Here is a 26,748-nt window from a genome sequence, read left to right as displayed (position 1 = left end):
CGCGTGATGAGTGAGGAGACTCGTCTGCTGTGATCGTAGCTGTTCGGCATAGATTGTGACACACCCGCCGAGGAGACGGATGAGGCATGTAGAATCGTACACGAATAGAAGACCTGGCCCCGTGTGTGTGAAGTGACTTTCTATTCGGGCGCTGGTTCGCCCTTGATGTGACGCGTAATCGCTGCCGCTGCAATCGAAAGTCGAATTGCGCGATGATTCCCAGGTAGTAATACCTTGAGCCGCTCTTGAGTCATTCGTGGCGCGAGGAAAGCACTCGATGTGCTTTCGAATCGTACTGCACGTAGCCGTAGATCACAACCTTCGACGAGACGAGCACGCTAAATTAGAAGACCTCCTCAGTGACGCTCCTCCCGAACCAATTTCCCAGCTCATCTTCCGGCTCATCCTCGCCGTGGAAAAAGCCAGTCAATCGCATATTATCCGAGCTTCCCTCGGGCTCCGGCCAATCCACTCGACAAGGCGCGCTCTTCGCCTCGAGCAGCTCCTTCGCCGTACCCCAACTGAACCGACACTCGCTTCCCCAACCAAACACCGGGTCCATGTTCGCCTTCAACCAACTCGAACATCGCGGATCGGAAGGATATCCTGATCCCCACGCCACCTCGCCCTCGGCGCCGGGTGCCGCGTAAGACGTGTATAGGACATCGAGCGCCGCGTCACGCGTCACTTTGGCGCAGACCGACGCGGCGGACACACAAGGGTACAAACTATCGGCCTTTTTGGCCACGGTGATGCTCTGCGCGGGGAAAATGCGTTCGAGTTTCTTCTGGTAAACGGCCGGCGAGCCGATGGTGTCGATGTAAATCTCGCGAATGTTCACGCCTGAATCCAGGACCTCCTGGATCAGTGCGATGGTCGCGTCCATGGCTTGCGCGTTGAGGTTGTATGTCCCGTGCGGCCGCAGCATGGCTGAGGAGATGTCGCGGGCGGAGAGCGAGCGGGTGGCCCAGCCGCATTGGGTGAAGAGGTCGGTGCCAGGGGTGCAGATGCGCTCCATGAGGTCGGAGCGGACGGCGGGAGTGAGGACTTTGGAGTCGTCGAAGTGATGTGTTTCTGCGAGAAGGGAGCGGTGGATTGTGGTTGGTAGATAGTAGAGTGCGTATACCATTGGGCCTAGGTTATCGTCAACGTCTGAATACGAAAGCTTTCTTTCATGAGGGAATTCTCTACCTAGGACTGGACCTCTACCAGCTTCGTCGACGCCGAGCACGCATTCTATGCTCATGTCGTTTTGTAACAGCTCGGGTATGGCAGAGTGGTGTGTGTAGCTCTCGCCGGAGATGGTCTTCTTGTTATCAATCGAGGGAGGCATAAAGACGTCCTCCGCCGGTGTCTCTTGCATGACGTCGGCCGGCTGGTCTTCTACTATGTCTTCCATGATGACTTTGTCGATTTCTTGCAATATTGTCACTATGGCTTGTTCTTCCTAATTCTCGATACACGCTTCCTGTCGTGATCGATGTATTGCTGCGAGAGAGTGAAAAGTAGCTGCGAGCAAGTAGAGCACGCGTTGTTCACGCGTAAAGTGCTCTCGAGGAAGACGTGTAGCTGGACCCTGCAAAGTTTGGCCGCAACGCCCATAAATTGATCAGTTCTCCTCAAGTCAAGCTCACATCACAGGGAAAGCTAACATGTATTCTACATTTTGATTGCAAATGGTTTCACAACCTACGTAATAGCAACTCTATCTTTCTATGTCGATATTGTCAAGGTCTGATGCTATGATGCATGGTTATATTCGTAAGCATGAGTGATAATTCTCAGCCGGCTGCATCTAGCCTTCACGCGACTGACGTGCATTCTAACGAGCCATTCTCTTACGGAACCTTGGAAGGCTTTCCCTCACTGTTCTGCGAACAAAAATGCGTCGCATGCAAGAATGTCCCTTTCCTCAACCAGCACATCGACGAATGATTGCGCCAATCCGCGTCCCATGAATAGCATGTAACAGTCCGCTCGAGCTGGAAAGTCGACAGAACAGAGTAATTGTGGTTTCCGTCCGAACAAGCTCCCGGTACCTCCGTGGTAACACCAGTACCACAGTCTGGAGGGTGAACTCCTCTTGATCATGCAGAGTTCAGTGGCAGGCGAAAGGCCGAATCTATCCCAACCACTTCCCCAGAAATCCAAATAGACTGCCTCCACCTCCACCTTCACCCTGTCTCGCCGCCTCCCTCTCAATCCACCTCCTCAAGAACTCCCTACTCTTCAAATCCTCCGCCTTCACAACCTTCGTCTCCAACTGCGGCTCCTGGCGATCAAACGCCAACAAGGTCGGATCCTGATTCACCGCGTATCGCAACGCCACTCCGCCCATGCCGCCCAGATCCGGGCTGTCCGTCTCGACCTCGACGAAGCTCACCCCGCCGCTTCCCTCACCGACGCCGTCGCGCTCGAGGAGTTCGTGGATCACCGGTCGGATCTCATCGCTGAGCGTGCACCATTGCGTGCGCCAGAGGGTGAGCAGCGGCGTGCGGCTGCTGGCGGACATGAGGAGGAGGGTTTGGAGTTCATCTTCGGAGCGGACGCGCGAAGGGTAGATGCGGTTTTTGGCGCGGGAGGAAGTAGTGGAGGCGAACTGGCGGGAGAGGGTTGATGTGGTCGAGAAAGTGAGTCGCGAGCCGCGCAGGGTTGCGCGGATCAGCGGCGTGTACATGACTTTTCTTGTCTTTTTTGAGGCTTCGATTTTCGATCAGGTTGAACACGATTGCAATTGCGAATATGGCCGCTGTTATAACATTGTAGGAAATCAGTGAAGGCTTCCAATGTTGCTCGTGATTGATCTTCGAATCTTGGAACCCATCCAGGCACGAGCCTCCAATGACGTAGCGGTTGGATTTGAGCGAACACGGATAAGTCAATTTCAGCCACAGCACTTGAGCGGGAATTCGTACAAGTTGAAGCTCGAACAGAAAGGCAAGACAGGACAGCAATCAAGCCAGGCTATTTGCAGTACGTAAAAAACACTCCGAACTCGTACGCCTAGAATTATCCGGATGGCTCCTTTCATTCTATGATGCGTCACACATATCCCGCTATCTACCACGAAGAGCTCCAATGGCAACGAGGCCCGTTTGCTCTCGAGATTCCGAGCGGCGGCGCCACATGCTGTACCCTCACCTGCATCTTCTCCTTCTTCTCCTTCTTCATCATCGTAATCATTTATCATCATCATAATCTTCAATCGTAATCGTCTGTCGTGTCGTCGTGGGAAGAGGAAGAAGTGTAAGTATGGAACGTCTTGAATATATCGAGAGCGTCTATGCACTGAAGAGTGCTTCGACTGCGGTCAGGTCGAGTAATGTACATGAAGTACCCTCACACAGCTGTACCTTGTCGACTGATGCATCGAGATCCCTGAGCAAGGGGTTGCGCTCAAGCAACCAGTCGCCGGACGGAGAAGTTGTGTCTGAAGCATTGCCGCTGACGCGCAGCACGGTGTAATTTGGTCGGATATTTTCCTGTGCGATTCGAACCGCAGCCTGGGCGAGCTCTCCTGCACCCGAGATAATGAGGCTTCGCATACCCATGTCAGCAGCCACGACGCTGGACAGCATGCCACTGAACAACCCCGGATGTTGGCTGATCTCGACCTCGAAGCAGGAAAGAGTTCGCTTAGCCATCTTGGCGTAGGTTTCATCGTTTAGCAAGGAGGATAGCCGGAAGAGGTTTGAAGCGCTGACTCCGTTGACACTGGGCTCAGAATTGTCCATCGCATCCTTTGTGCGGATGAGGATATCGGGTTGCTCAGCCGGAGTGGAGAAAAAGGCATATTTCTCTTCGTCCCAGAAGAGGCGATTTTGAGTCTGTTGTAGGCGATCGGCCAGCGCAAGCCACTTGCTGTCAAAAGTCGCTTCGTAGAGATCGATCAATCCGAGAATAAAGAAAGCGTAATCGTCCGCGAATCCGGGAGTGTCGCCAGGGCCTTCGCGGAAGACTCTTCGTAGCGTTTGCGTTTCCTCTTCCAGTAGATGTGTGCGGATGCAATCGGCTGAATTCTGAGCAGCATTGATGTATGCTGCAGATTCTTCGGGATGAGATGACTTGAGAGCCGCACCTGCTCGAGAGAGACCGCCGATGGCGAGTCCATTCCAGGCTGTCACGATCTTGTCGTCCAGAGCCGGTCTTGGCCGATTGCTCTCCCGGTAAGCCTGGAGCTTTCGCCTCCCGCTTTGAACAATTTGATCGACCTTTTCAGTTTCCATACCTAGCTCGCTGGCGAGAGCTGGCACTTCGTATCGGACGCATAGCGTGTTTTGGCCTGCAAGTTCGCCCTGCGGATCAAATCTAGCGTCGATGTTTCCATCGGCATGGACGCCCCAATACTTTCTGCAAATATTGAACTCCTCCTCATCTAGAATGCTTCGGAATTCCTCTATTTTCCACACGTAATATGCGCCTTCCCGCTTATGCTCATCACCTGATGTTGGGAGCGAGTCAGCATCCTCGGAAGAATTGATACCTCCAAGTGGGGAGGCCATTGGTGGGCTCGTCAGATATGTGGCAATGTCCTTGAGGGTGTCCAAGAACAATGGCGACTTGGTGACCAAATAGGCATCCAGGTAGACTGGAAGGAGCTGTGCGTTGTCATACAACATCTTCTCGAAATGTGGCAGGCTCCAGTCTCTAGTCACGGAGTATCGTGCAAACCCATGGCCGACCTGGTCCTTCATACCACCCTTGGCCATACACTCCAACGTCTTGACAGCCATGTCGCGTGCCTCCACACACATGTCCTCTCCAACGATTTCACGGACTTCTTTCGTGTAGCAAGCGACTCGTAAAAGTGGTCGAATGTGCACGGGAGTTGGGAATTTGGGAGCGCCGCCAAAACCACCGTACTTGGAATCGAATCGTTTCCGGTAGTGAACAAAGGCGTCTTCTAGGATGTCCAGTTCCAAGCTGACATTCTGTCCATCATCGGGTTTGCCATCACCACGTTCGCCGAGCATACCCTCCTGCGCGAATTCTCGCAGCTGCTGGATGATCTGCTTCGCGCTGTCCCGGCATCGCTGCTCTTGCTCCTTCCAGGCTCCCGCGACCTTGAGCAAGATCTGTTCAAAGTCAGGCCCACCTCCTCGAGATGCACGCTCACTGCTCGGGCTTGGCCAGTATGTGCCGCCGAAGATGGGTTCGAGGTCCGGGGTGACGAATACGTTCAACGGCCAGCCACCACCACCACTCGTGGCCTGCAAGAAGTCCATATATTGGCGATCAATGTCTGGTCGCTCCTCTCGATCAATCTTAACTGGAATGAAGTGCTCATTCAGGATCTTGGCAATGTGTGGGTCATCGAAGGACTCGTGAGCCATAACATGGCACCAATGGCATGCTGAATAGCCAATGCTGACAAACAGCAAGCGATTCGTCTTCTGCGCGAGGGCGATCGTGTCGGGCGTCCATAATTGCCATGCTGTCGGGTTGGAAAGATGGGAGCGGACATAAGGACTCTTGCTATCACCGCAGCGATTGATCAAGGACAACGAGACGGTGTTGTCGCTTGAATGCGGGGTTGAAGTGGATGACAGAGCGGGGTGGTCAGAAACAGCGGCGGAGGAAGCAGAAGCAGACATGATGACGATGGTGATACAGGTGTGGGGGGAAAACAATTATGGGAATTATGGAGCAGACAAACGGACAAGATCAGAAGAGAGAAAAGTCACATTGGAAGGAAGCTGGTATCGACCATGTCGTGAAGGTGACGATAACATAACACGCACAAATGGAGGCGGTGCTGCAGAAAATTTCTCGAACCCGCGCACGCGTGATAATGAGGGAGATATTGGCAATGGCGACAATGCCGGGAAACCTCTGGAATGCTACATTAGTAGTAGTAGTAGTAATAGTAGGTAGATACCGTACATTGTACAGATCGTGTGGTATTGCAACAGAACGATGCCACGGAAGCTCCGCCTAGAACGCACAACACACACGCGGCGATAATGGATGGAAAGAAGCGACCAGGGGTACGTATGTACAAATGCCACCACGCTTTCCATTTGCGGGAACAGAACTGTCAAAAAGTGAGTTGGTCGCGAACTTTCTGTCGTTGATTCGAGCGACGAGAGCGTAACAAACACCCACGCATCCGCCCTTTCCTTTGGCCTCGTCTTGGCTTCTCTGACGCTCGTCCGCGCACATTGACGATGGTGCGGAGGGGAAATTCCACCAGAGCTTGACACCAGCCACAGTGCGTTGATGGCGTTCTTTCGATGTAGAACCCGTTGACGTCGCCTTCTATCGCCGACCGAAGCTGGCAACACACAGTCATGGTCGACCCTCCAAAATTCGTCTGCCGGGAAGGATTCTCGCTCCACACATTGCTGATCAATTGATGAATGTGAGTCTCATCATCAACTAGATGCATCAAGGCAGCCAGGTCGGGATATCCAGCACAGTGCATGTAGGTGGGCGCGGCGTGGAGGGAGCGCATCTACAGCAAGTGGAGCCGAAATTCTCGACACGCTGGGCAAGGGTCTGATGAGTTCCGATACTGGAGAGACATGGTGCAGAGACCCATCTATGGATCTGGTCCCTCGCCGGAGCAATTGTGAGGCTGCCTGATGGGCAATAGCACCATGTACTTTACTCGAGAGCAACTGGAGACAACTTATTGGATATGTGGGCATAGGCTCACCGATGGCTTTGAGGAAACCATTTCCGGATCCCTCGTTCGGAACCTCTTATCAACAATATATGGAAACATCCATGGATGTATATCTATTGCTGCGGTAGTGAGGAAGGAAGGATTGCTGAGCTACCTAGGTATCTGGCTTATCAATCTACCACCGCCTGTAGCAAGCGCGATCTCACATGATGGTTGTGCAATTAATTTGTACTCGGAAGGCGAACGTCGTCGCCGTCGAGTGTTAATCGGTGGGCAGGCCGCTCGGATTGCGCTTTCAGTTGGTAGGACGACCGTCGACTTCGAATGTCTTCATCAAGCCATGTGCAATTATTGGAGGGGAGGGATGAATGACTTGAATACGAAGCACACCTGGGCAGGCAACATCTTTCTTGTTCCCCATTTTGGGCGGTGTCACTGCTCGACGCTGATAGGCTGTCGGGCACGATCTGCACCAAACTGTCACAACTCTGGCATGATGAAGAATTGTAAAGTCTCCACCCTCCGTCCTAGGAACCTTGGGGGTTTCCGAAGCTGTAGGACCTAGGCATGTATAGTTCGCATACATGGGAGTTTGCTAAGTACTATTCTATAAAAGTCGTTCTTGAAACGATCTGCTGGGTCGAAATGGATGAGACCTCCCTCAAGCCTCTGTCATGATAAGATCGTTCTCCCTGTGTAGAACTGTTTCCACAAGTCACCAAAGGTTTGCCAAACCATTTGTTACATTTTCGAGGCTTTGCAACGAACGGCCTGAGCATCTGCATCATACGGGTGACATGACGTCGACTACGAATAGTCACGAGGCTCCGAGCGAGCAGCCTTGGTACTCGGCGTATCCTGCACCACGATCAGAAAACCGGACCATCACTGCCGCAGCGGTGCTGGATTTACTGAAGGCGGGCAGCCCATCGGAACAGCGATTCGTGCTGGTCGATGTCCGTCGCGCTGATTTTGAGGTGAGGATTCTTTTTCGAGCAACAAGCAGCATTGAGCGCCTCATGCTCCGGGATGACTATCGAGGAACACATAACATCGTGTCGGGCCTGCTCACTGACGGATATCTCGCAGGGAGGCACTATCCAAGGATCAATCAATTTACCCGCCCAGAGCCTGTACCCGACCATCTCATCAATCTACGACCTGTTCAAAGCGGCGGGAGTACGTCGCGTGATGTGGTATTGTGGTAAGTCCCATACTCGATCCGTGTGCATGCATATGTGCACAGCCTTTCGCCAGTCTTGTTGACCTGATCTATCGGCTCGTCTCGCGGTCGAGGGACTCGGACAGCAGCGTGGTTCGCCGATCATCTTCAGGAACGGAAAGATACCCAGATGGAGAGTCTGGTACTGGTTGGAGGGATCAAAGGGTGGATCGCGAGTGGAGAGGACTACATTCGTCACGTGAAGGATTACGATGCGTCAAAGTGGGCGTAGCAGTTTGGTATCCGATGCGACTGAACTCGCGGGCCTGTTGTAAGTTGTTGACCCTGCCCAGGTGCACTCTGTTCTCCGAGTCTGGAGTGATATAAAGTTTAAAACAATTGTGCCTCTTGCTTGCCTGATAAATGAGTTTTCACACGTCATCCCATTAACTTTGCAGTTGTAGAGACTCGACAGCGCGGTCGTTCTTGCCAATCACTTTCAGCCTGTGACGTCGAATGTTCGCAGGACTACTTGACCCTGGGGCGTTTAGGATCGGCGGTGACATGCTTGATGGACACATGCAGGTGCCCACGGGTGCGAAAGGAGCAAATGAAAGGAAGCGTGGGATGTGAAGCGTCTAACAGGATGATGATAACAATACCTAAAATGATGAATTTATCATAAATACAGGGCGCGTTCCTGCTACAATTCGGCGGACTGCCGGTTCATAATCAACAGCACTTATCAGATCGATGTCCGGTGCACACGTGCATAAAGGTTGCGCATCAAACATCGCTACATATTGCCCAACTGCACATCAATTTTGGCAGCAAGGGCTAGCGATCTCGGCGCATGCCCACGACCTTCCTCCGGAATCCTCCTCATCCGTCATGAATTCCGTGGTGGCAACATTTGCCCGTCGTCAAGACCGCACGTTATCCGCACTGTCAAGAACCTGCCAGCTGAGACCGACCTCCGGACAGGCAATCGCCACCATGTCGACCCGAACCACCATACATGGAGATCTGAACAATTCCGAGGCCATGCGGCGCTCCGAACCGATCGTCGTCGATCCCAGCTGGGCAGGCCGCAGCCTCGCAATCCCGGCCGATCAAGACGACGCCACAGTCCGCGCGCGATACCGACCTTTCCTACTCCCCGAGGCGATCGCCTCGAATGATTGGGTTGCAAGGCTGGAGCTCAGCACGGCGACGAAGATGGCAGCGGAAGATCTGGCCCGGACGGGTGGAGACCGACTGAAGGTCCTCGTGCTGTATGGCAGTCAGCGGGAGAGGTCGTATTCCCGACTGCTCGCCTATGAACAGGCGCGCATCCTCTTCCGTCTAGGATGTGATGTCCGCGTATACGATCCGACGGGTCTGCCGATCAAGGATGATGTACAACATGAGCATCCCAAGGTCCAGGAGTTGCGGAATCTGAGCAAGTGGAGCGATGGTCACCTCTGGGTGTCCCCGGAGCAACATGGCATTCTGGTAAGCCTACGCGCATTGGAAGCGGTGATGCCCATTACAATTTCTTCATTCACTGACTTGCTTCCTTCACGCAGACCGCCGTATTCAAGAACCAGATCGACTGGATCCCACTGAGCACGGGCTCCGTCCGACCCACCCAAGGCCGCACGCTCGCGATCGCGCAAGTCTCAGGTGGATCGCAATCCTTCAACACAGTCAACGCACTGCGGATCCTCGGACGTTGGATGCGAATGTTCGTCGTTCCCAATCAATCTTCCATCCCAAAGGCCTACACGCAATTCACAGATGCCGTTCCCGCAGACCAAGACCCGAGCTCGGAGGAGGGCGGGAGCCGATTGAAGCCCTCGGACAACCGGGACCGCGTCGTCGACTGCATGGAGGAGTTTGTCAAATACACGCTCATCATGCGGCAGCATTTCGACCTGTTCAACGATCGATTTAGTGAGCGGCCGAGGATGGATGTCACGCCAGTGCTGCCCGAGTCACGATCTGCGGAGACAAATGGCGCAGGGCAGCAGGGCGACAACAAGGGTGACGACTCGAGCACGCTTAGCGGTAAGAAGCTCGTGAATGGAGTGGATCTCGCCAGCGTGTGAGTAGGGAGGTGCTCTCGTCGTCGCATGGAGTCGCGTTTCCGTGAGAATTTACGACGCAGCATCCCAGGAAGGAGGGAGAGGGTCATTCTCACCAGCACAAGATCAGACACGTTTGTACAATAGGTTATTAGATCAGGGAGTGCCCGGGACTGGATTTCTGCGATGAGATCGCAGACGCGTTGCGAAAGAATTTCGTCGACAAGTCGGTGCAGGTCGGTCTGGGAGGTCGGAACGAACCACATGGCTTACATGTTATAGGCCAAGGCTAGGATAAGCAGCAGTGCCGCAAGGAGAAAGCAGGAGTGGAGTCACGGGAAAGGTATGCGTCAAGAGTGCGCAAAAATGATTGATGATCATAATGTCATTGCCGACGAAACGGCGTAGAACATTTATTCGTCTCATGCAGAAATACAACCAGATCAGGCAAGGGGACGCTGGTGAGCGTGACCACGCAGGAGGAAAGGTTGTAGAGATGCAGAGAGGAGTGAAGAAATGGAGAGAGAAGAAATCAAAGAAAAAGCATGAACAACGACGATCCGCCAAATTTCATCCGGTCAGGAGAGAAAACATGACTCCTCGGGAGGCCCGCGTCCTCCGCTCCGGACAAGGCTTGCACAGCAATTTGTTCGAAGCATCGGCCGTGGGAGAGAGAGAGCAATAAATTTCTTGACCGTCTTTGTCACACTCACACAAAGCCACAAAAATGAAGAACATGAAGAAAAAACCACACATTGGGGGAGAACGAAAAAGTTTCGACCTTGTGCAACTGTGCTGCGAATGAAATCCTTGAAGTTTCGGCTTACCGCAGCCTTGCTCCACCACATTGCTCGTACCCCGAGGCTTGCGATTCCTCTCCACGAATTCCGCCACCGCTCGAGGAAATCTAGTAGCCGGTCAAGGCCTTGAACGCCGTGCCGACAATGGTACGGAGGGGGTCGGCGGGAGCCTTGATGTTGTCGGCGTACTTGCCGGCGTAGTTTCCTGGACTCTGTTAGCGCAAATCGTACGTGATATTCAAGGTGTTTCCGTGAGCTTGGCCTACCAGGGTTCTTGTAGTTGCAGACGGTGAAGTAAGGAGCGACACCACCACCGGTGTTGCTGAGGCCTTGGCCGCTGCAGTCGTAGGTAGCGCAGCCGACGGTAGTGGTGGCAGCCCAGACGATCTGGGAAAAGTGACCCCACTTCTCGAAATCGGCCATGTTGGGGTTGGGCTTGCCGTACTGCTTGGCGAAGTAACCGACCTCACCGTTGTAGAACATGTCGGTGATCACAGTGGCGATGTTCTCGGCTTTGACGCCAGCAGCAATGTTTTGACCGTATCCACCGCCGTTAACGTCGCTGTTTCAATGTGTCAGTATAGAACAGGCGGGATGACTAGATTGTGAACGACATACACGTTGTGAGCGTAGTTGCAGGACTTCGCGACTTCCATGGCAGAAGCGGCGAGATCAGCATCCCAGGCGAGAGCGGGGGAGGAGTGGTTCTGACGGTGCTGGTTGTGCGTGAAGACGACCAATCCAGCGTAGTCGGTGGGAGCATCGCCGGAAGACGCGGGGGCGGGGGCCGGGGCGGGGGCCTGGACGCTCTCCTGGGTTGGGGCCGGAGCCGCAGCCTCGGTGACGGCGGGAGCAGTCCAAGCCTGGGCCTCCTCGGAAGAGGTGGTGGTGGGAGCGACCCAGACGGGAGCCTCAGTGGTGGTGGGAGCGACCCAGACGGGAGACTCGGTGGTGGTAGGAGCGACGTAGACCTCAGTGGTAGCAGGTGCAGTCCACACCGGGGCCTCGATCGAGGTAGTAGTCGGGGCAGCGGCAGTGGTTGGTGCAGGTGCTGGGGCCTCGATCACGGTAGTAGCGGGAGCTGGCGCCGGGGCGTTGCCCCAGGTGTTGCCGCCGTGGCCGTAGTGCTTGTTGGCGGCAGCGGTAGGAGCGGCAGCATCACCAGCAGTCGCATAGACAGTGACGATCTCGGTGTGGAGAACGACCTCGACGTCGGTGACGATCTCGCGCTTGTTGAAGGGCACGGCGAGGGCGCCAGCCGCGAGGGCGGCGATGGCGAAGGTGGAACGCATGTTGGGAAGGAACGTGGTCGAATGAATGTGTGAGTGAGCGCGATTGGCGGATTCCAGATCCTAGTTATGTGACTTTCGAAATGGTCAGCATGTTGAACGAGAGGAATGTGATGAGATCGAGAACAATGACAGGGAGAGTGAGGTCTATATATCTTGAGCTGCGTGCCGAGCGGGTGCTTTTATATTCCGATTGCAGTCGTGACGCCGTTTGTAGTCACGTCATGGCTCGCGACATGACAATCGACATGCGCCCAAATGATGTCGTTGTTGCCGGTCGGGCGATCGCAATGCGGCCATTCCATCCACGGCACGCGACCATCCTCGCTCCCTTCTCGTCGGTGTTGATAACATGTAATCGCGTTCATCCTCCACGACGCACAAGCACAAGTTCCGGTTCGGGCGAGGTCATGATGCCAGGAAGATACTCACTCGCGAAGATTCCTCACAGAGGCTTGACCGGAGAAGATGATGGATCGAGGAACTGGCGACCGGGTCGATATATGTGAAGAACGCGAGGGGTTTGGTAGAGAACGTCGGTGCAGCAAAGGCCGCAGAAAGAGTGACTGTGGTGAGCTTTGGTGAGGAGAGACCCTCGATGTGTGTTGTGGAATTCCAAACGATGAAGCGACGAGAAGGGAAGCCAAAAGGGAAAAGAGAAGGAAGCACAGCGGTAGAAGAGGCAGAGGTAGTAGAGGTAGAGGTGGTGGTGGTACTGCAGGTACAGCAATTAGGTTGACGAGTAGCGTGACGGGTGAGTGCGAGAGAGTAGTGTGTGCGTGTGGGTGGGTGTGTTTGTGTGTGAGGGCGTGCAAGTGCAAGGCGACACAGGGGAGACTTGTGCTGCTGTGTGCAGGTGAGCGATGCGGAATGGGCGCTAGTGTCGTTTCGGTTCGCCGACGCATGCTGCGCTAGCGGGTGTAATTTGTTTCTTAGCCAGGGGAATTGCACCAGCGATTACTGTATTATCGGGCATTCGTCTGCGGGAGAGGGAGGTACCTCCCTCTTGTTTATGAAATTACATGGCCTCATCCATCATCACTCTTCCTCTCCCACTCAGTCGGTCGGTCTTTGCGCGCGCGGATGGCGATGTCTGTGTGTGCCCAGGCGTGTTTGTGTCTGTATGTGGGGGAGAGCGGGAGAGACAAAGAGGCGGGCGCTTTCCTCCTTGTTGCATGTGCACGAGCTGCTCCCCAAAGCCTGGAGCCTTTTCCTCCTTCCCTCCTACTCTTGTGCGCTAACCTCGCCGATGAGAGTCCTGGAAGGGATGAAAGGCAGGGCAAGCAAGCGCCCCGATGATGAGACGGTCTCTCTGGGCAGCCTGCTGGGCGCGCATACGGGAGAACAACCAGCACAGGTATGGATCAATTCCAGCCATACAGATGTAATAAACCACAATCATCCCAGCCAAACCTCACCCGCCTGGACATCTACCCCCAAGCAATGATTTGTCGTTATATAACATTCTTGCATCGAATATCATTCTCGCGGGTGGAGGTGGAGTAGTGGTGGCTTGGAGGAGGGGCCGTCCTCAAATTGCCCAGGCGTGTTTTGAATCTCCACCGACAATTGTCAATTCATAGAGCCTTGCTATTCATTGCTGACCAGCTGACTGCAACAATGAAACGCTTTACGAAGAACAAAGGAGAAGATGCACAATCCTGTTCGTGATGCGCCCATGCTCCAACCACGGACTGTTCATGTTTCATTACGAGGAGGACATCATCTTATGCCACCCAATTACGTGACTACTTCGAAGGAACTTTCACTCATCCTGCGGTGCAATGCGCCTTGGATGGAATCGCGCGATCTGAGAGGTCTATGTGTATAATGAAATCGCAACTACAGATTTGACATCGAGTATTCCGCGACAATCACGTCGACGACGACAATCCTCGACAATCATCGCTCTCTCGAGCTGCTGGAACGAATGGGTGCCGTCGCTTCCGAATTCGCGTGTAGGGAAAGCGCGAGCGACTAGCCGCCGCGTTCCCGGCCGGAAATGACATCCCCTCCCTTCCCTGTCAGCAGGCTGGAATTTGAGAATGGATGGCATGTTTCGAAAAAACGTCTGTGAGTGACGAACACCTTGCACCCACCAATGGTTCACAGGGCCGCCCTGCCACTGGCTGGAAGGGGTGATATTGTGATATCTCGTGAGTTTAATGACGGGCATTATGTGATTCCTCTCCCATGCCTCTCATAGGGTCATCCAGGCCGGTCTAGTGTCAAAGGAATGATGAGATGAGAACTCAATGAAATCAACCATCCCCACGCGGCACCCCTACCCGTCGCTGACCATGCACGTTCCCGAAAGAGCTGGAATGATGATCGACTGTCGTACATACACACGCACGTCGACCTTTCATCATGTATTGGACATTCCCACCGTTGGAACGCACGCGCGGGCACGATCGGGTTTATTGTTATGCTGTTGAGTGTCGAGTGTCAAGTGTTGGGAATGCTCGCGGAGACGAATCTCACTCAATTGGGTCCGGAAGCGCTGCCGATGCAAGCATTCACGAAAACGAACTGTTAGGGGCGGCGGCGCGTCGCGACGAGTTGTTTCAAAAGTCTCTCTCGCCCGCGCGCTTTCTGTGCGCAACGCTTCGCTTTGCCCCCGGCGCGAAAACCAGGGCCTGTGGGCTTTTCGATCCAATTTCAGGGACATTGCCTGGACGAAAGAATTGATCTAGCCTGCTGGCGCTCGTGCTGGCGCTTCGAATGATTTGAAAACTCGTGATAACATACTAAGTATGCACATAGTTGGGACCTGTGTCGCGATGATTGTCCCTTTATCTTTTGAAGTTATGACTGCATGTCGATTCATCATGTGCCTTTCGCTTCAATTGATGTGTCGCATGCAGAGGGCACACGACTGCTCTGGTCAATATGCAGGCACGGGAGAGACCTTCTCGCTGCTACACCTACAAAGCTGCAACTACCCACGCCACGCATCGTGCTTTGTCCATTTCCAGTCTAGTCGCACCTCGTGCTCATGCCAGGTACAGATGCCCGTTCGATTGGACTAGAATGGACGACGCCTTCGTAGTGCCGGTGTGCTGTAATAATAATAATTAAGTGCTGTCCCAGGCGGTTTGACATTGGAATATGCTGGCGGCACCCGCCAATCCTTCGAACAAGATCCCATTGTGACCTGTGAACACTGTGCCCTGCCCTGCCATGCCATGCCCAGCCAGGCCTCCTAGGCGCCATCTCAAATCGCTCATCAACATTCGTATTTGCCCGATGGTCCCTGTCACCAACCATGACACTGTCCGCTCGCCTTGTCGCTTGGCACACGGAGGCTGGCCCAACTTTTCGGAAACCCGCCGCTTGACCCGCTATTCGGAAGGTACAGTAGTGAGTAGCATGGCGGGGGGCGACCCGCCATGCCAGCAACAAGTTTCCGACCCGGGCGCTTGACGAAACTGTAAAGAAACAAAAGACATCCACGGCGTCTCCATGACACGAAATTCAGATTGCCTTTCTTTGACGCCCTGGGGAAATCCTCACTGTCCTTCCGCCAGAGTTTCGGTCTCCCCCGCTATAAGGACATCCTCTCTCCCTTCTGTTGGAATCCGAGGCGCATGAACCGAAACGTGTGTGGCGTTGGGACACGGCGGGGGAGGAGACTGTTGGTATTATTGCCGCGCGTTTTCCAATCTCTGCCAGATGCAGTATAGAGATGGATAGGTACATAGGTATGCAGTACAGGACGGATGTCGTGCATGCGTATGCTTTGATATCGCGTGCAAATTCGATGGCAGCCGGTGTACCGAGAGCGATCCCATGTCACTGCTCCTCCTGCTCCTTCCACCAGACGCGGTCACGGTGTGTATGCGTGTCTGATCGGAACTCGGAACGTAAACCGTTTTCAACGTACGTTGGGAGCGTGACGTGCTACATGACGACGACGTTCAACATGAAATAACGACATATTCCCAACGATGAGAGAACGCTATACACTGTACCTTGCAATCATGTCGTGCTCCGTAAAAGATAATTGATCCGCGCGGGAAAGCCCTCGACGATCACGATGGAAAGACGATGCGCACTTGATGAGAAGAACCTCACTCCCTCAACGAATCAACAAAGAGTCGCTTCCTCACTCTGTTACACGCGCGTAGATGAAACCCGGGGAAAGCTTGAGACCGTTCCACAACCATGCCACCACGATGACATATGATACCGCTGCACTGCGGCGTTTCATATTCTCGTCGTGACCCTGCCGTGCCGCCGTCAGTTCGGGTGACTTCCAAGGTTTTCCTGCCCCATAACGTGTGCTGGATGTTTCAGAGCGCGTCCGACACAATCCGTGCTATTCAACCTTGTCACCAAGTGGTCCGGAACGACGTAGCATTTCGGCCGAACTCCCAGGTCCCGATGTTCATGCCACAACCTTGTTCTCAATTGTTTCAGCTTCACGTGAGGGCGCGGCCGTGTGACTGACGACCTCCAGCGGCACAGAGGCGCTCTGACTTCCACTGCCATGCCGGATGGCGATCGTGCTCTCGTTGAATTGTGCGTGCCTGCCATGATGTGCTGTGATTTTGATGAAATTGGAGTCCCATTGTCGGGCAGAAGCGTACATCCTGGTAGGCGACAGGGGCAGCGGTATGCAGTGGGCATATCATTGCCCCAGCGAGGTATTCTTGAAACGGCATCAGCTGTTCAGCTGAGGGTCAAGTTGCGTCGTGCTCCATCGAAAGGTGATTCGGACAGAACTTCGTCTACGGTCGAGGTATCTATGCCTACCTCGGCGAGGCTCATTACAGTCGCGAATTGAGACGGTCTCTCCTAGATGACCTGCTCATTTTACAGGACTTCGAATTCCATTGTTGCTCATCACTGGGCTGGTACCCATCATACTTACATCAATGATGTGTGAAGCCAAGTCTGAGCTGAAAATGGATAACAAATGCATGCATATATATTTCCAATCGGCATTTAATTGACCTGTCTTCGCTCATCTCGGCATGCCCAGTCTTGGTTGAGGCAATCTACTTTCAACCAACCCGAATCACTAACCCTAATATTATACACAGCTGGAGCCCTGGAGCCCCCCTGGAGCCCGAGAGCTTGCTCAAAATGAGTTGGGATACATCGGATATATCAACCCAGTATTATTACACGACGTCGATGCGGCCTCCACACAGATCCTCCGACTGGAGCTGAACGCCGGGACCCCACAAAGGTTGCCTCGATCACATTCACTATCAGACACGCACACCGGCTCCTTGAAAACCGCCACGCCGTCGCCATCCACGGTGTAGTCGCTTTCCGAGGGGTCAATGACCGAGCAGCCGCTGCAGAGGCAGCAAAAGCCAGGACGGCCCTTGAATGACGTGCACCTCTGGATCATGTTCGGCTGGGGATAAGGTACGCATGTGTTTGCGCTGGGGCTCGGGCGGCATACGGTCACTATCAGGACCAAGCGCATCGCATCCAGCTCGAAGATGCATTGATACGCAGCTCTGTGACAGAAAGCAGGAAAATATCGTCAGCTATTCTTGAGTACCTGCCGCTATTGACAAGCTTGAAGCGTAACTTGGCTTCGGGCCATTCGTTTGTTGTGAGCCTTGTAGAAAGGGTTTGAAAATATGAACATTTGATGCAAAAGCCATCATGCCTGTCGCATCCTCTATCTGCTGAGTTTCGTAAAACGGTCAGCATCGCCCTCTGTCGGACGTCGTATCGACAAGAGTGTCGGTCGATGCGGTCTGCCGTGCGAGTTTTTCCACTTCGATTCGCGAGTACAGGCGCCCTAGCTCCGCTTCACTCTGTGGGAACTATCCATTGAGCATCCTGTCGCGCGAGACGTTGGCCAGTTGTAGTCACGAGGTTCGCACCACGGACCGGTTGTTCGAGTTCGGTATGGCGGCCCACCCATTCACAATCAGCTGTGGCTGCAAAGTGAGGTGGCAGTCGAAGCACAGCTTATGCTCCTCAAACAAGTACGAGCGATGTCAATCTCGCTCGCTCGCTTGACAACATGGCATCTGTATGATTCGAGACAAAGCTCAGGCTTTAGGCGCAGCATCTCGTGTTGCCCAAGAAGGAGCATCCCTCAAATATTTTAATTATTCTTGATGGCCTGCCTTCACGTCGATTGTGATGCCATCGGAATGTCCTGCGGTGCCTTTTGCCCTTCAGCTTCCGACACCTCCACCTCCTCCTCCTCCTAAAAAGTCCTTGAGGTTAACCTGACCGGAACCTCGATCTAATGGTTTCGGCGTCTCTGCACCATCTTTCCAGCCAATCATGTAGATCGTTCGAAACGTCGCAGGCAAAACGGTGTTACCGTCCTCCTGAATTTCGCCGTACAGCTCTCGGTAGATCGCCTCTGTCGCCAGGAGCGCATCTCGACTGATAGGGCCAGGCTCTCTGCGAAGCGCAGCGTTGCCTTCTCCCATTGCTTGCAAGTCTGTCATCAACGCAAAGATGTTGGGATAGTCGACCACGATGTCGTCGACATCCACCGTAAGCAGCTTGAACCCTGCCCGTGAGAGCAAGTTGCCGACGTCTCTTACGTCTGCGAGTGGCGAGATGTGTGTTCCGATTCCACCCAGACGTTCTTGTTCGGCGAGCTGCAAGCTTCCTCGAAGCTCGAACAGACTGTCTCCACCGCTCATTGCGGCAATGAAGGGAGCATCGGGTTTGAGGCAATTGTTGATCTGGGCCAAGACGGAGGGCAAGTCGTTGATCCAGTGAAGACTCAATGAGCTAATGACCAGATCAAAGGTCTCAGATTCGTATGGAACGTATTCCGCATTCTTCAAAACGTCTCTTTTGATGTCGATTTCGGTGTTGAAGGAATCCTCCGCATCCCGATACAGAAGGGTCGGACTGGCCTCCGCACATGTTATGTGACCGATTCGCTTGGCAATAGGATCGACGTGCGGTTTGTCGCTGTCAGGATCCGGGTCCGGGCGAGTAAGAATGCGAGCGATGTTGCAGGCATTGGCGCCAAAGTCTAAGACTTTTGGAAATGTTCGATTGATGTCCAACAGTCGATCACACAGGCGAGCCGCGACTTCATCGCGGAGGTAATCGACCTGTCTGCTTTGCTGTGTAGATGTGGCTGCTCGCTCTTTCTGCAGCCATTTGGTCCTATTGGAGAAGACCTCCACAGATGGCGCGCCAGGTGATTGCACGGCGTAAGTTCGAGCTCTGGACTGTGAGAAGCCTCTCTTTTGTAGGTGCGCGCGTCGGCCCAATGCGATACGAACTGATATCGGACGCATTTCTGTGATGTGGGCTTGTAGCAATGTCTGACACAACAGATATGTAGAGCAGGGTCAGAGGCTGGCAAGAAACTCTTACGCCTGAAGCCCGCTGCGGAAGGCTTGAGATTTGGTCATGTCATCACCTGCATTGTAGTTTGCCCCAATGCACGGCCCCCGGACCAGCCGCCGAGTGTGAATGATCAACAGCCCTGGAGCTCTGCACAGTTGCTCAGACAGTGTATGTGGGATCGAGATATCAAGACCTAAGGCTTAAAAGCACACGGGACAGTGCCACGCCTGATATCTTTACGCACATTCCTCGGTTTGGTTAATAATTCGAGCATCATGGTCTGTGAATCTGCAGCGGTATCTATCGTGAACTGATATCTCAGATCACGAAATCGAGCTTGCATGGATCACTTCTCCCCATTCGTTCCGGCTGCGATCAGGGTGCTCGTCCTGCCAGTCCACATAGAAGCATCCCGATTCAATAAACTCGTCGCCCGTCTCCAAAAAGAAGCCAGCGTCATCCGACTAATTGATCTGGCACATGACGAAAAAGACTATCTACTGCATCCGAAATCATTCCCTCATGGCAGGCTCCTATACAATTACAGCACATCGGAACCGTCCCAACAGTCAAGTCAACTCTCTCCGTTTGAGCTATTCAGAGAGCCACTCTTAATTTTGGGCATCGTTGATGAGAGTCATCGTGATGCAGAGCAGCCACAGCTGGAGAATGCGGCGCAATACTTGCGGGAAAAGCATCCCCGTGTGGTACATCGCCAGCTGATAGTCCTGGACGATGATGCGGAACGCGAAACAAAAAAGACCAAATCCTCGACAATCTCGATCAGCAACCTCGATCAGGACCATGATCGCTCCCTGTGGGCAGCGATGCGCGAAGTCTCCACTCGCTTTTTGTCGGATTTGAGCACATATGCGAATGCTTTACAGGCATCACCAAATATCCAGACACCTGGTCAGACCTCACGTAATTATCAAAGGTTCAGTCCACTGCGCGAAAATGACAGGCGTCCAGGCTCGAGTAGTGGCACACCGCCTCAAAGCGTTGGTGTGCCAAGTCCGGTGGATGAGGAGAGTCCGAGGCACTCGAGCGGGAGCCATGGTCCTCCAGCAACTTCATTTGATCAAATGCAAGGTGTGACCGGGATCCAAAGATCTGATAGTAATGCGAGCAATCCGACTGGCAAGATCAAGGCCCGCGCACGAGCGACCAGCAACGATCGTGTGCCGCCACAGGGCTTCGGGTCCAATAATTCACAAGAAAAGCTTCGTGCCCGAGGCAAGGCGCGGGTGGGCATTGTGATCGGTGCGATCCAAGTCATGGCTGGTCAATGGCTTGAGGGTCAAAAGGCACTCGTAGACCACACTAGTAAAGCAAGGAGCCTTGCCGACAATCTGTGGACTGCGAAAGGCCTTGAGATGATCATGGTCTGTCTGCTGTTACAGGCGTGGGCTGAGACAGAATTCTCAATCCCATCCCTATGCTATCCAGCTTTTGAGAAATCCGGACATGTCTCTCGCCTATCAGCCTCACTTTCCCCAGAGAATAAGATCGCGGATGACCCCAAAGAACGACGCAAATCTCAGGTCTCCAACCTATCTAAAGCGATCCCAGATCTACTGAGAGCGATCAATGACCTTTATCGTTCCGCAGAGGGCGCACTGGAATTGCCTTTCCTCGCTCCCGCAGATGCTGCCATTCGATCAGCGAGACTTCTAACCGTGTTGGCTGAAGGCAATGGTGAACTGTCGCTGGAGAGCCTCAAATCGCTCGCGACTCCACACATGAAGCGTCCAGCGATTCTAAGCAGCATCCGTGGGAGGTCATATAGTTCTGGCCCCCGAGCTTTGACGAGGATCGGGATAAGCGACCTGCTCTCTCAGGCGTTACCGACGGACGACGACGGGGTCAACATCGTCGATCACATCACACTTCTCGCAGGCTTGGCCTCTGCGTACTCTACTCTGGGTCTCGAACGTAAGAAGGCTGTCACTGTCCAGGAGATGATTGTGCGTCTCACATCGGCGATGGTCCAAGCACGCAAAATTGGTGCTGCAGAAATGGGCATCCATCCAGCAGCAAGTCTGTCGATGATTTCTGGCCAAGAAAATACCGTCCAATCCGGAGAAGAGACTCGCGGATTTAACCTCTTGATGGACGAGATCTCGAACGTATACGGCATCTCTCTTGTGCCCGATGAACCATCGATAGCTCCTGTATTTGCTGAGCCCAACCATTCCGGGAACAAAATGCTTAAACATGGTATCTTGAGAGAACTTGCGGCATTCTGTGAAGCCTCACCCGATCCTGATGGCCTCCTGCGAGTTAGCGCATCGCACCTGAGGATGGGCGGCCCGAACTCCGCCATAGATCTAGACGCCGAGACAATCTCCTCGACGTTTTCCAGGGAGGAACAAATACACTTGAATGCATTAATAGGTCGGACTGTCGCTGTGTCGAAACACCTTGGTCTTTCTGACAGCCAGGCTGCTTATTGGGATCCATTCATTGTGCGAGACGTGCAATTTGCGCTTCCGACCGCTGAGCAAATCATCATCGACCGATCAAGATTAAACAGCAAAGAAACAGCCATAGATCCAGAGCGACCGGCGAATCCTCTCCTATACGACCCGAACGCAAGTCGACCAGGAACTTCGATTCAGCCCAAGTCCGTGTTAGTGCAAGGAGAACTTGCGAAGTGCATCGTCACGCTTCAGAATCCTTTCAGCATGGCGGTTGAACTGGAAGAATTAGAAGTTGTAACGGATGGTATTCAGCTTCAAACGCACTTCAAGCCAATGAGTCTCGGTCCGCTGCGTTTCCAAAGTCTGCCTGTTCTTGTATCGTCTGCGGCCAGTGGCGACACGAAACTCACCGCCATTCGTCTGAAGGTTCACGGCTGTTATTCTCAAGTATTCCCAATTTTAGACAGTCCATGGGCGTCGCATAGTCCTCTGACGATTAAGAGCTTCAAGCCGGAGGCGCCGTCGGCCTCTGAAACTATTGCTGAGAAAGATGCCCTCCACAGGATGGGCATTCGATCAAAGACCATTTCGGCCACAATTGTCGGACCTCTTCCAACACTCACACTTGAACATTTCTCTCGGTCAGAATTCGGTATCATGCTGCTAGATGGCGAGACTCAAACGGTTACCGTAGCACTCCGCAACACTGGCACCAGTCCCGCCCGCATATTTGAAATAAAAGATAATCAAGGCGTGATCCGCTCTGCAAAGATCACAGATGAGCAGGTCGATGCGGATGACATTCTCGAGCGCATCATACAGCCTGGCCAGACAATCAATTTTAAGATCAGCATCATTGGCAAAGCCGAAGTTACCAGCACGAGAATCAGCTTCTACTACGGACCGGGTGACCCAGATCAGACCAGACTAGCGCGGATCGTGTCCGTCTCTGTCGATATGACTGTCAATGCTGCTCTACAGATCCAGCATTTCGAGATCATCTCGAGGATCGACAACAGCTCCTCTGAGCTCTGCTTGGCATTCGAGATTCGAAATGCGTGGCCGGAATTGATGCATTATCAATGCAAGGACACATCTCAGGATGATAAAGACCTTTCTCATGGTCAGCTAGTCCCTGGAGAGGTGAAACGGATCTGCTTATATCCCGCCCGACCAGACGCGGACTTCGAGTCCACGATTTCCGAAGTCTGGGCCCAACTGTTACGCCAACTGAAGATTACATGGACCGTCGAAAAACGCAGTGGCGTCGTAGACCTGAACGGAATTCCTTGTCCCACGAATAGCATGGAGTCGCTCCTGCAGCCTCCAGCCCGCCTGGCTATTCAAATCCGCAAGAAAAAATCAGGCGATTTGGAACCCATCGACTCCGGCAGCCACGTCCAAGTGTTAGTGGGCCAATTCATCACAATACAAGTTTCAATAACGAACCACTTCAAGCGACTTCTACCTCTACACGTCCAGCTCTCCCCACAACAGGACTCCGACATCGTACGCGACGAGAGACGTTTCGTCGTCGCCGGCGCGCTCCAGCGGATCCTACCGCCAATGACGCCCGGTGCGGTCTCGATGGTGGAATTTGTGCTGTGCCCGACGTTACCAGGGACGCTGCGCTTGAATCTCGCGGCTAGGGCAGCCCGGATCAGTAGCGATTTTGAGCAACTTGGGGATTGGACGAGTCATAAATCTTTCTTCTTGGTCGCTGGGAACACGCCGATGACGATAGCTGACGGAGACGCGAATTGAGCGTGGGAATGTACGATCTAGGATGCCTGTTGATGTACACTGTCAGTCATGCGACACGCTGAAAATCAGTGAAGACGAAGCAGTAATGAACATTCATCTTGTGTGGTACAACACGTAAGTGCTTGAGTGCAAGGCACGTAGACGAAGGTACTGTGTGGCTCGTCCTCAATGGGCTCCTGGGTATATGGAAGAGTCGTCATCGTATGTATGAATCTCGTGTATATAAAGGTGCGAGGGTCGAAATGACAGTTACGAGCCTCGCTACGAGTTTTGGTTGAAGGGAAAAGCGCACACAATCGACGTGGAGCATTTAATACCGAAACCTGCATTCCGATGGATAGACGATACATTATTTACATGATAGAGCGACGCGTGGGGGAAACACTGAACGACATCTAGAAGTGACCTGATCACTAAGCAATCCTTGTCATCTTCCTCATGAAAGCATCTGCTGCAAGCCATAAGAGCTTGTGTGGTTGAAGCCCGGGTGACTGGGATCTTGGTGCTCGCGGTCAATGAGCGCTTGATGGTACTAAATAGAACTGTTAGTTTCTTTGTCGTCAAAAATTGTGTTGTGCCACTCTATAGGCGACATACCTTGAAAATGAAGTTGAGGACAAGAGCAACGATCAGACCAATGCAGACGACGATAGGCCCGATGATTGCATCGAAGTCCTTGCCGCTCCTTCGCTCGATCAGGTGGGTACGCCACATGTACACACCGTAACCCCATGCAGCAGTGAAGAGGGCGACGATGGTGTACACTACAGCGAGGCCACGAGCGATGTTGTTGTCTTTGCCGGCAGCGTTGTAGAGACCCAACGAGAGACCAGCAAGGAGAACAGACACATGTTGCCATTTGATGTAAGTTCTCTGATTGGCGAGCCAGACCTTGCCTTCAACCTTGAGCGGGCCTTGGTCCTTGATCCAGAACTTTGGCTCGACCACACCTGGTGGAAGACGTGTCTTGCCGGCACGTCTGGACTGTGCGAATTTGCTTGTGCTCCAGGTGTGGAAGATATTCTTCAAGCCGCGCGGTGGGCCAGACTCACGGTTGCCCTGAATACCCGTCTCGTCGTCGTCGGGCTCTCCGGCAGTTTGATTGCGTTGGGTCGGCTCCACCACAGCGGAGGTTCCCAGTCTAGAAGATGCTTCTGCGTCACGCTTGATGGTATCTGCGAGCATTGGTGAACCCACGGGAGAAATGACGCCAGGTTTCGACCTAGGGCTAACACCCGATCGGAGTAAAGAGCCGACGGCAAATTCATCGTCACGCTCTTTCTGTCGACGAGCCTGTTCTTCCTCGAAAGCTTGCTGCGGATCTCTGCGAATGTCGGTCTCCATTTCACTCAGCCAGAACGGGAAAATATTGACACCATCGTCGAAGAGCGTCGCAACTCCGTGAACGAATTTGCTGAAACGGGGAGCTGCTTTGACCAGATGGCTGTTCATGATGTCTTCAAGCCATTCGTTCTTCTTGCCAGTATTCTTGATCTTGAATTCAAGCACAGCGAAGGGGAACCGTGTGATCTCACCCTTACGAACGGAAGAGAAGGGATACTCAAGTCGGTTGTTGTCGATGTCAGCACGATGCCACGTGTCGGGATCCCTACATGGACGGTCGAGGTCGAAAGCATCCTCGCGGATGAAGGCTAGATCGGTGTCAAGACTAACACGGACGTGGTCGTCTCCAGGGATCTGGAAAGCAGTGCGAGTGTAGTTCGCGCGCACTACAGGCTGCAGTTCATGCTCGGTAATGAAGCTCTGGATTTCCTCGACCGACGCCTTCATCGATCGTGCCTCTGCACTCTGCTCGCCAGCTCGCTCCTCAAGCTTCGTGATCTGCTTCTCCATGTGGTACTCGTTCTTGAGGAAACGCTGGATGTATTTGTCTTTGGTAGCGAAACGGGATTCGTAGCTTGTATCATTCTCGGTGATGGTCTTCTTCTCCAGGTAGATATCTGGCTTGTCATCGAGTTGGCCGTACCAGCGCAGTCGCAAGGAAGAACCGGAGCTCTTTTCAATCTTGTCCGTATAGAGCGTGAAATCGGGGTTGTCGAAGTATATGCTTGTGATGGACGGATCTGGGGTGAGGCCTTCGGCGACGCGAGATGTTTGAGGATTGTACACTAGCACCGGGAGACGGCGCATGATCATAGTCTTGATCTCCAACAGATTCTCTGGGTGAACCCAAAACTTGTGACTCTTGTACTCTTCTTTGCCTTCTTGATTCTCCGACGCTTTCACGGCCTGTGTGTCGTTGCCGTTCAGGTGTTGTCGCACAAAGCCATACATGGCACTGAGTCGGAAGATAAGAGGACTGTAGTCCTCCTTGTTGAAAGGCAGAGCTGTCAAACGCACTTGAAGCAATGGCCGTACGCGGTAGGCGGTACCACGTTTCCGATCGTGCTTCTTGACCGCCTTCAAGAAGCCAGTGTAGTTGACACGGCTGTATTTCTCAAGCTCGTTCGTCTCTTTGGTGATTTGATCGAGCTCAGACTCGACCTCCTTCAGTATCTTCTGCTTCTCTTCTTCGCTGGGCACCTTTTTCTTTCCATTGCTGTTGCTGCTTCCCTCTTCTGCTGGCTTGTCTTGCGCCTCGCCTGATGAACCCTTCTCGGCACCAGCGATCTGGTCAAGCTTAGCTTCACACCCCGCTGTACGCTCTCCTAAAGCTTCGTATGTGTCTTTGTGAAACTTGTGGACCTTCTCCAACTGGACGTTCACAAGTTCTTCCACGAAAGCCTCCTCATCTTTCTCCGTCCATTGATCAGCGTTTTTGGCAGAGCCCTGCAGGTTGACGCTAGACTCATCCTCGCGGAGGAGCTTCTTGAGCTTGGCGTAGTCGATGTAGTATTGCTTCCACGGCTCGTACGTGGAGATCTGGAGGGTCCGTCCGAACCTCATTTTGAACTGGCAGGTGTTTCTTCGTTGTTGTGTTACAGGTTGTCCTAGTCTGGATCTTCCGCAGACTGCATATGTTGCGGAAACGACAGCAAAGAAAGATTGGCCTCGAGAGTGAAAAGACTGGTGGCCGGGACAGAAAGGTGAACCCGGTGGTAGGCAATATGGACGTTGCGGATTGCGAACCGAAAAGCAATGCCTGCCGCATTGGCAAGCCGCGAAAGCCCGCCCACAGCTACGATGGTCTAGCTCGCTTGTGATGCCACACCCGCACTTGCCTACAGTACAATCGGGCCAACTACGCGATGCTACAACAGGCGAACAAACCACCACCCCACTCCCGATCATTGCGCTGCATCCAGCCAGCCATCCGCCCATGCGAGCCTGAAGCGCTACAAATTCAGCCAATTGCA

General features: G+C 53.4%; 8 protein-coding genes across 8 annotated transcripts; 2 read left to right on the top strand and 6 right to left on the bottom strand.

Moving 5' to 3' along the window:
- Positions 1 to 304: 304 nt before the first annotated feature.
- K489DRAFT_329943 (uncharacterized protein) lies at positions 305 to 1,387 on the bottom strand. The gene is made up of 2 exons (XM_033602111.1): positions 1,192 to 1,387; positions 305 to 1,134 (listed from the first exon to the last, which is right to left on the bottom strand). Exons 1-2 carry the CDS (start codon positions 1,361 to 1,363, stop codon positions 344 to 346), a joined length of 963 nt encoding a protein of 320 aa, XP_033464363.1. The 5' UTR covers positions 1,364 to 1,387; the 3' UTR covers positions 305 to 343.
- A 789-nt stretch (positions 1,388 to 2,176) lies between these two features.
- On the bottom strand, positions 2,177 to 2,620 carry K489DRAFT_293396 (uncharacterized protein; the record flags this gene model as incomplete). Its single annotated transcript, XM_033600250.1, has 1 exon — positions 2,177 to 2,620. A coding segment is annotated over one exon (444 nt), but the record flags the coding sequence as incomplete, so codon positions are not given.
- Positions 2,621 to 3,281: 661 nt separating this feature from the next.
- Positions 3,282 to 5,594, bottom strand: K489DRAFT_366495 (uncharacterized protein; the record flags this gene model as incomplete). The annotated part of the gene is made up of 1 exon (XM_033602785.1): positions 3,282 to 5,594. One exon carries the CDS (start codon positions 5,592 to 5,594, stop codon positions 3,282 to 3,284), a length of 2,313 nt encoding a protein of 770 aa, XP_033464361.1.
- A 1,831-nt stretch (positions 5,595 to 7,425) lies between these two features.
- On the top strand, positions 7,426 to 9,880 carry K489DRAFT_406037 (arsenate resistance ArsH; the record flags this gene model as incomplete). The annotated part of the gene is made up of 4 exons (XM_033607214.1): positions 7,426 to 7,605; positions 7,718 to 7,807; positions 8,775 to 9,284; positions 9,359 to 9,880. The coding sequence occupies 4 exons, from the start codon at positions 7,426 to 7,428 to the stop codon at positions 9,878 to 9,880; spliced, it is 1,302 nt and encodes a 433-aa protein (XP_033464360.1).
- Positions 9,881 to 10,763: 883 nt separating this feature from the next.
- On the bottom strand, positions 10,764 to 11,948 carry K489DRAFT_406036 (PR-1-like protein; the record flags this gene model as incomplete). The annotated part of the gene is made up of 3 exons (XM_033607213.1): positions 10,764 to 10,861; positions 10,923 to 11,218; positions 11,275 to 11,948. The coding sequence occupies 3 exons, from the start codon at positions 11,946 to 11,948 to the stop codon at positions 10,764 to 10,766; spliced, it is 1,068 nt and encodes a 355-aa protein (XP_033464359.1).
- Positions 11,949 to 18,097: 6,149 nt separating this feature from the next.
- K489DRAFT_311161 (S-adenosyl-L-methionine-dependent methyltransferase) lies at positions 18,098 to 19,192 on the bottom strand (the record flags this gene model as incomplete). Its single annotated transcript, XM_033600762.1, has 1 exon — positions 18,098 to 19,192. The coding sequence occupies one exon, from the start codon at positions 19,190 to 19,192 to the stop codon at positions 18,098 to 18,100; it is 1,095 nt and encodes a 364-aa protein (XP_033464358.1).
- Positions 19,193 to 19,585: 393 nt separating this feature from the next.
- On the top strand, positions 19,586 to 23,431 carry K489DRAFT_427703 (uncharacterized protein; the record flags this gene model as incomplete). Its single annotated transcript, XM_033608308.1, has 1 exon — positions 19,586 to 23,431. The coding sequence occupies one exon, from the start codon at positions 19,586 to 19,588 to the stop codon at positions 23,429 to 23,431; it is 3,846 nt and encodes a 1,281-aa protein (XP_033464357.1).
- A 283-nt stretch (positions 23,432 to 23,714) lies between these two features.
- On the bottom strand, positions 23,715 to 26,529 carry K489DRAFT_375403 (SPX-domain-containing protein). Its single transcript, XM_033603680.1, has 2 exons — positions 24,029 to 26,529; positions 23,715 to 23,963 (listed from the first exon to the last, which is right to left on the bottom strand). The coding sequence occupies exons 1-2, from the start codon at positions 26,336 to 26,338 to the stop codon at positions 23,868 to 23,870; spliced, it is 2,406 nt and encodes an 801-aa protein (XP_033464356.1). The 5' UTR covers positions 26,339 to 26,529; the 3' UTR covers positions 23,715 to 23,867.
- Positions 26,530 to 26,748: the final 219 nt, after the last annotated feature.

The sequence above is a fragment of the Dissoconium aciculare genome (assembly GCF_010015565.1).
Source record: "Dissoconium aciculare CBS 342.82 unplaced genomic scaffold K489scaffold_1, whole genome shotgun sequence".
Classification (NCBI taxonomy): domain Eukaryota; kingdom Fungi; phylum Ascomycota; class Dothideomycetes; order Mycosphaerellales; family Dissoconiaceae; genus Dissoconium; species Dissoconium aciculare.
This window is presented reverse-complemented; position numbering and strand designations above follow the sequence as displayed.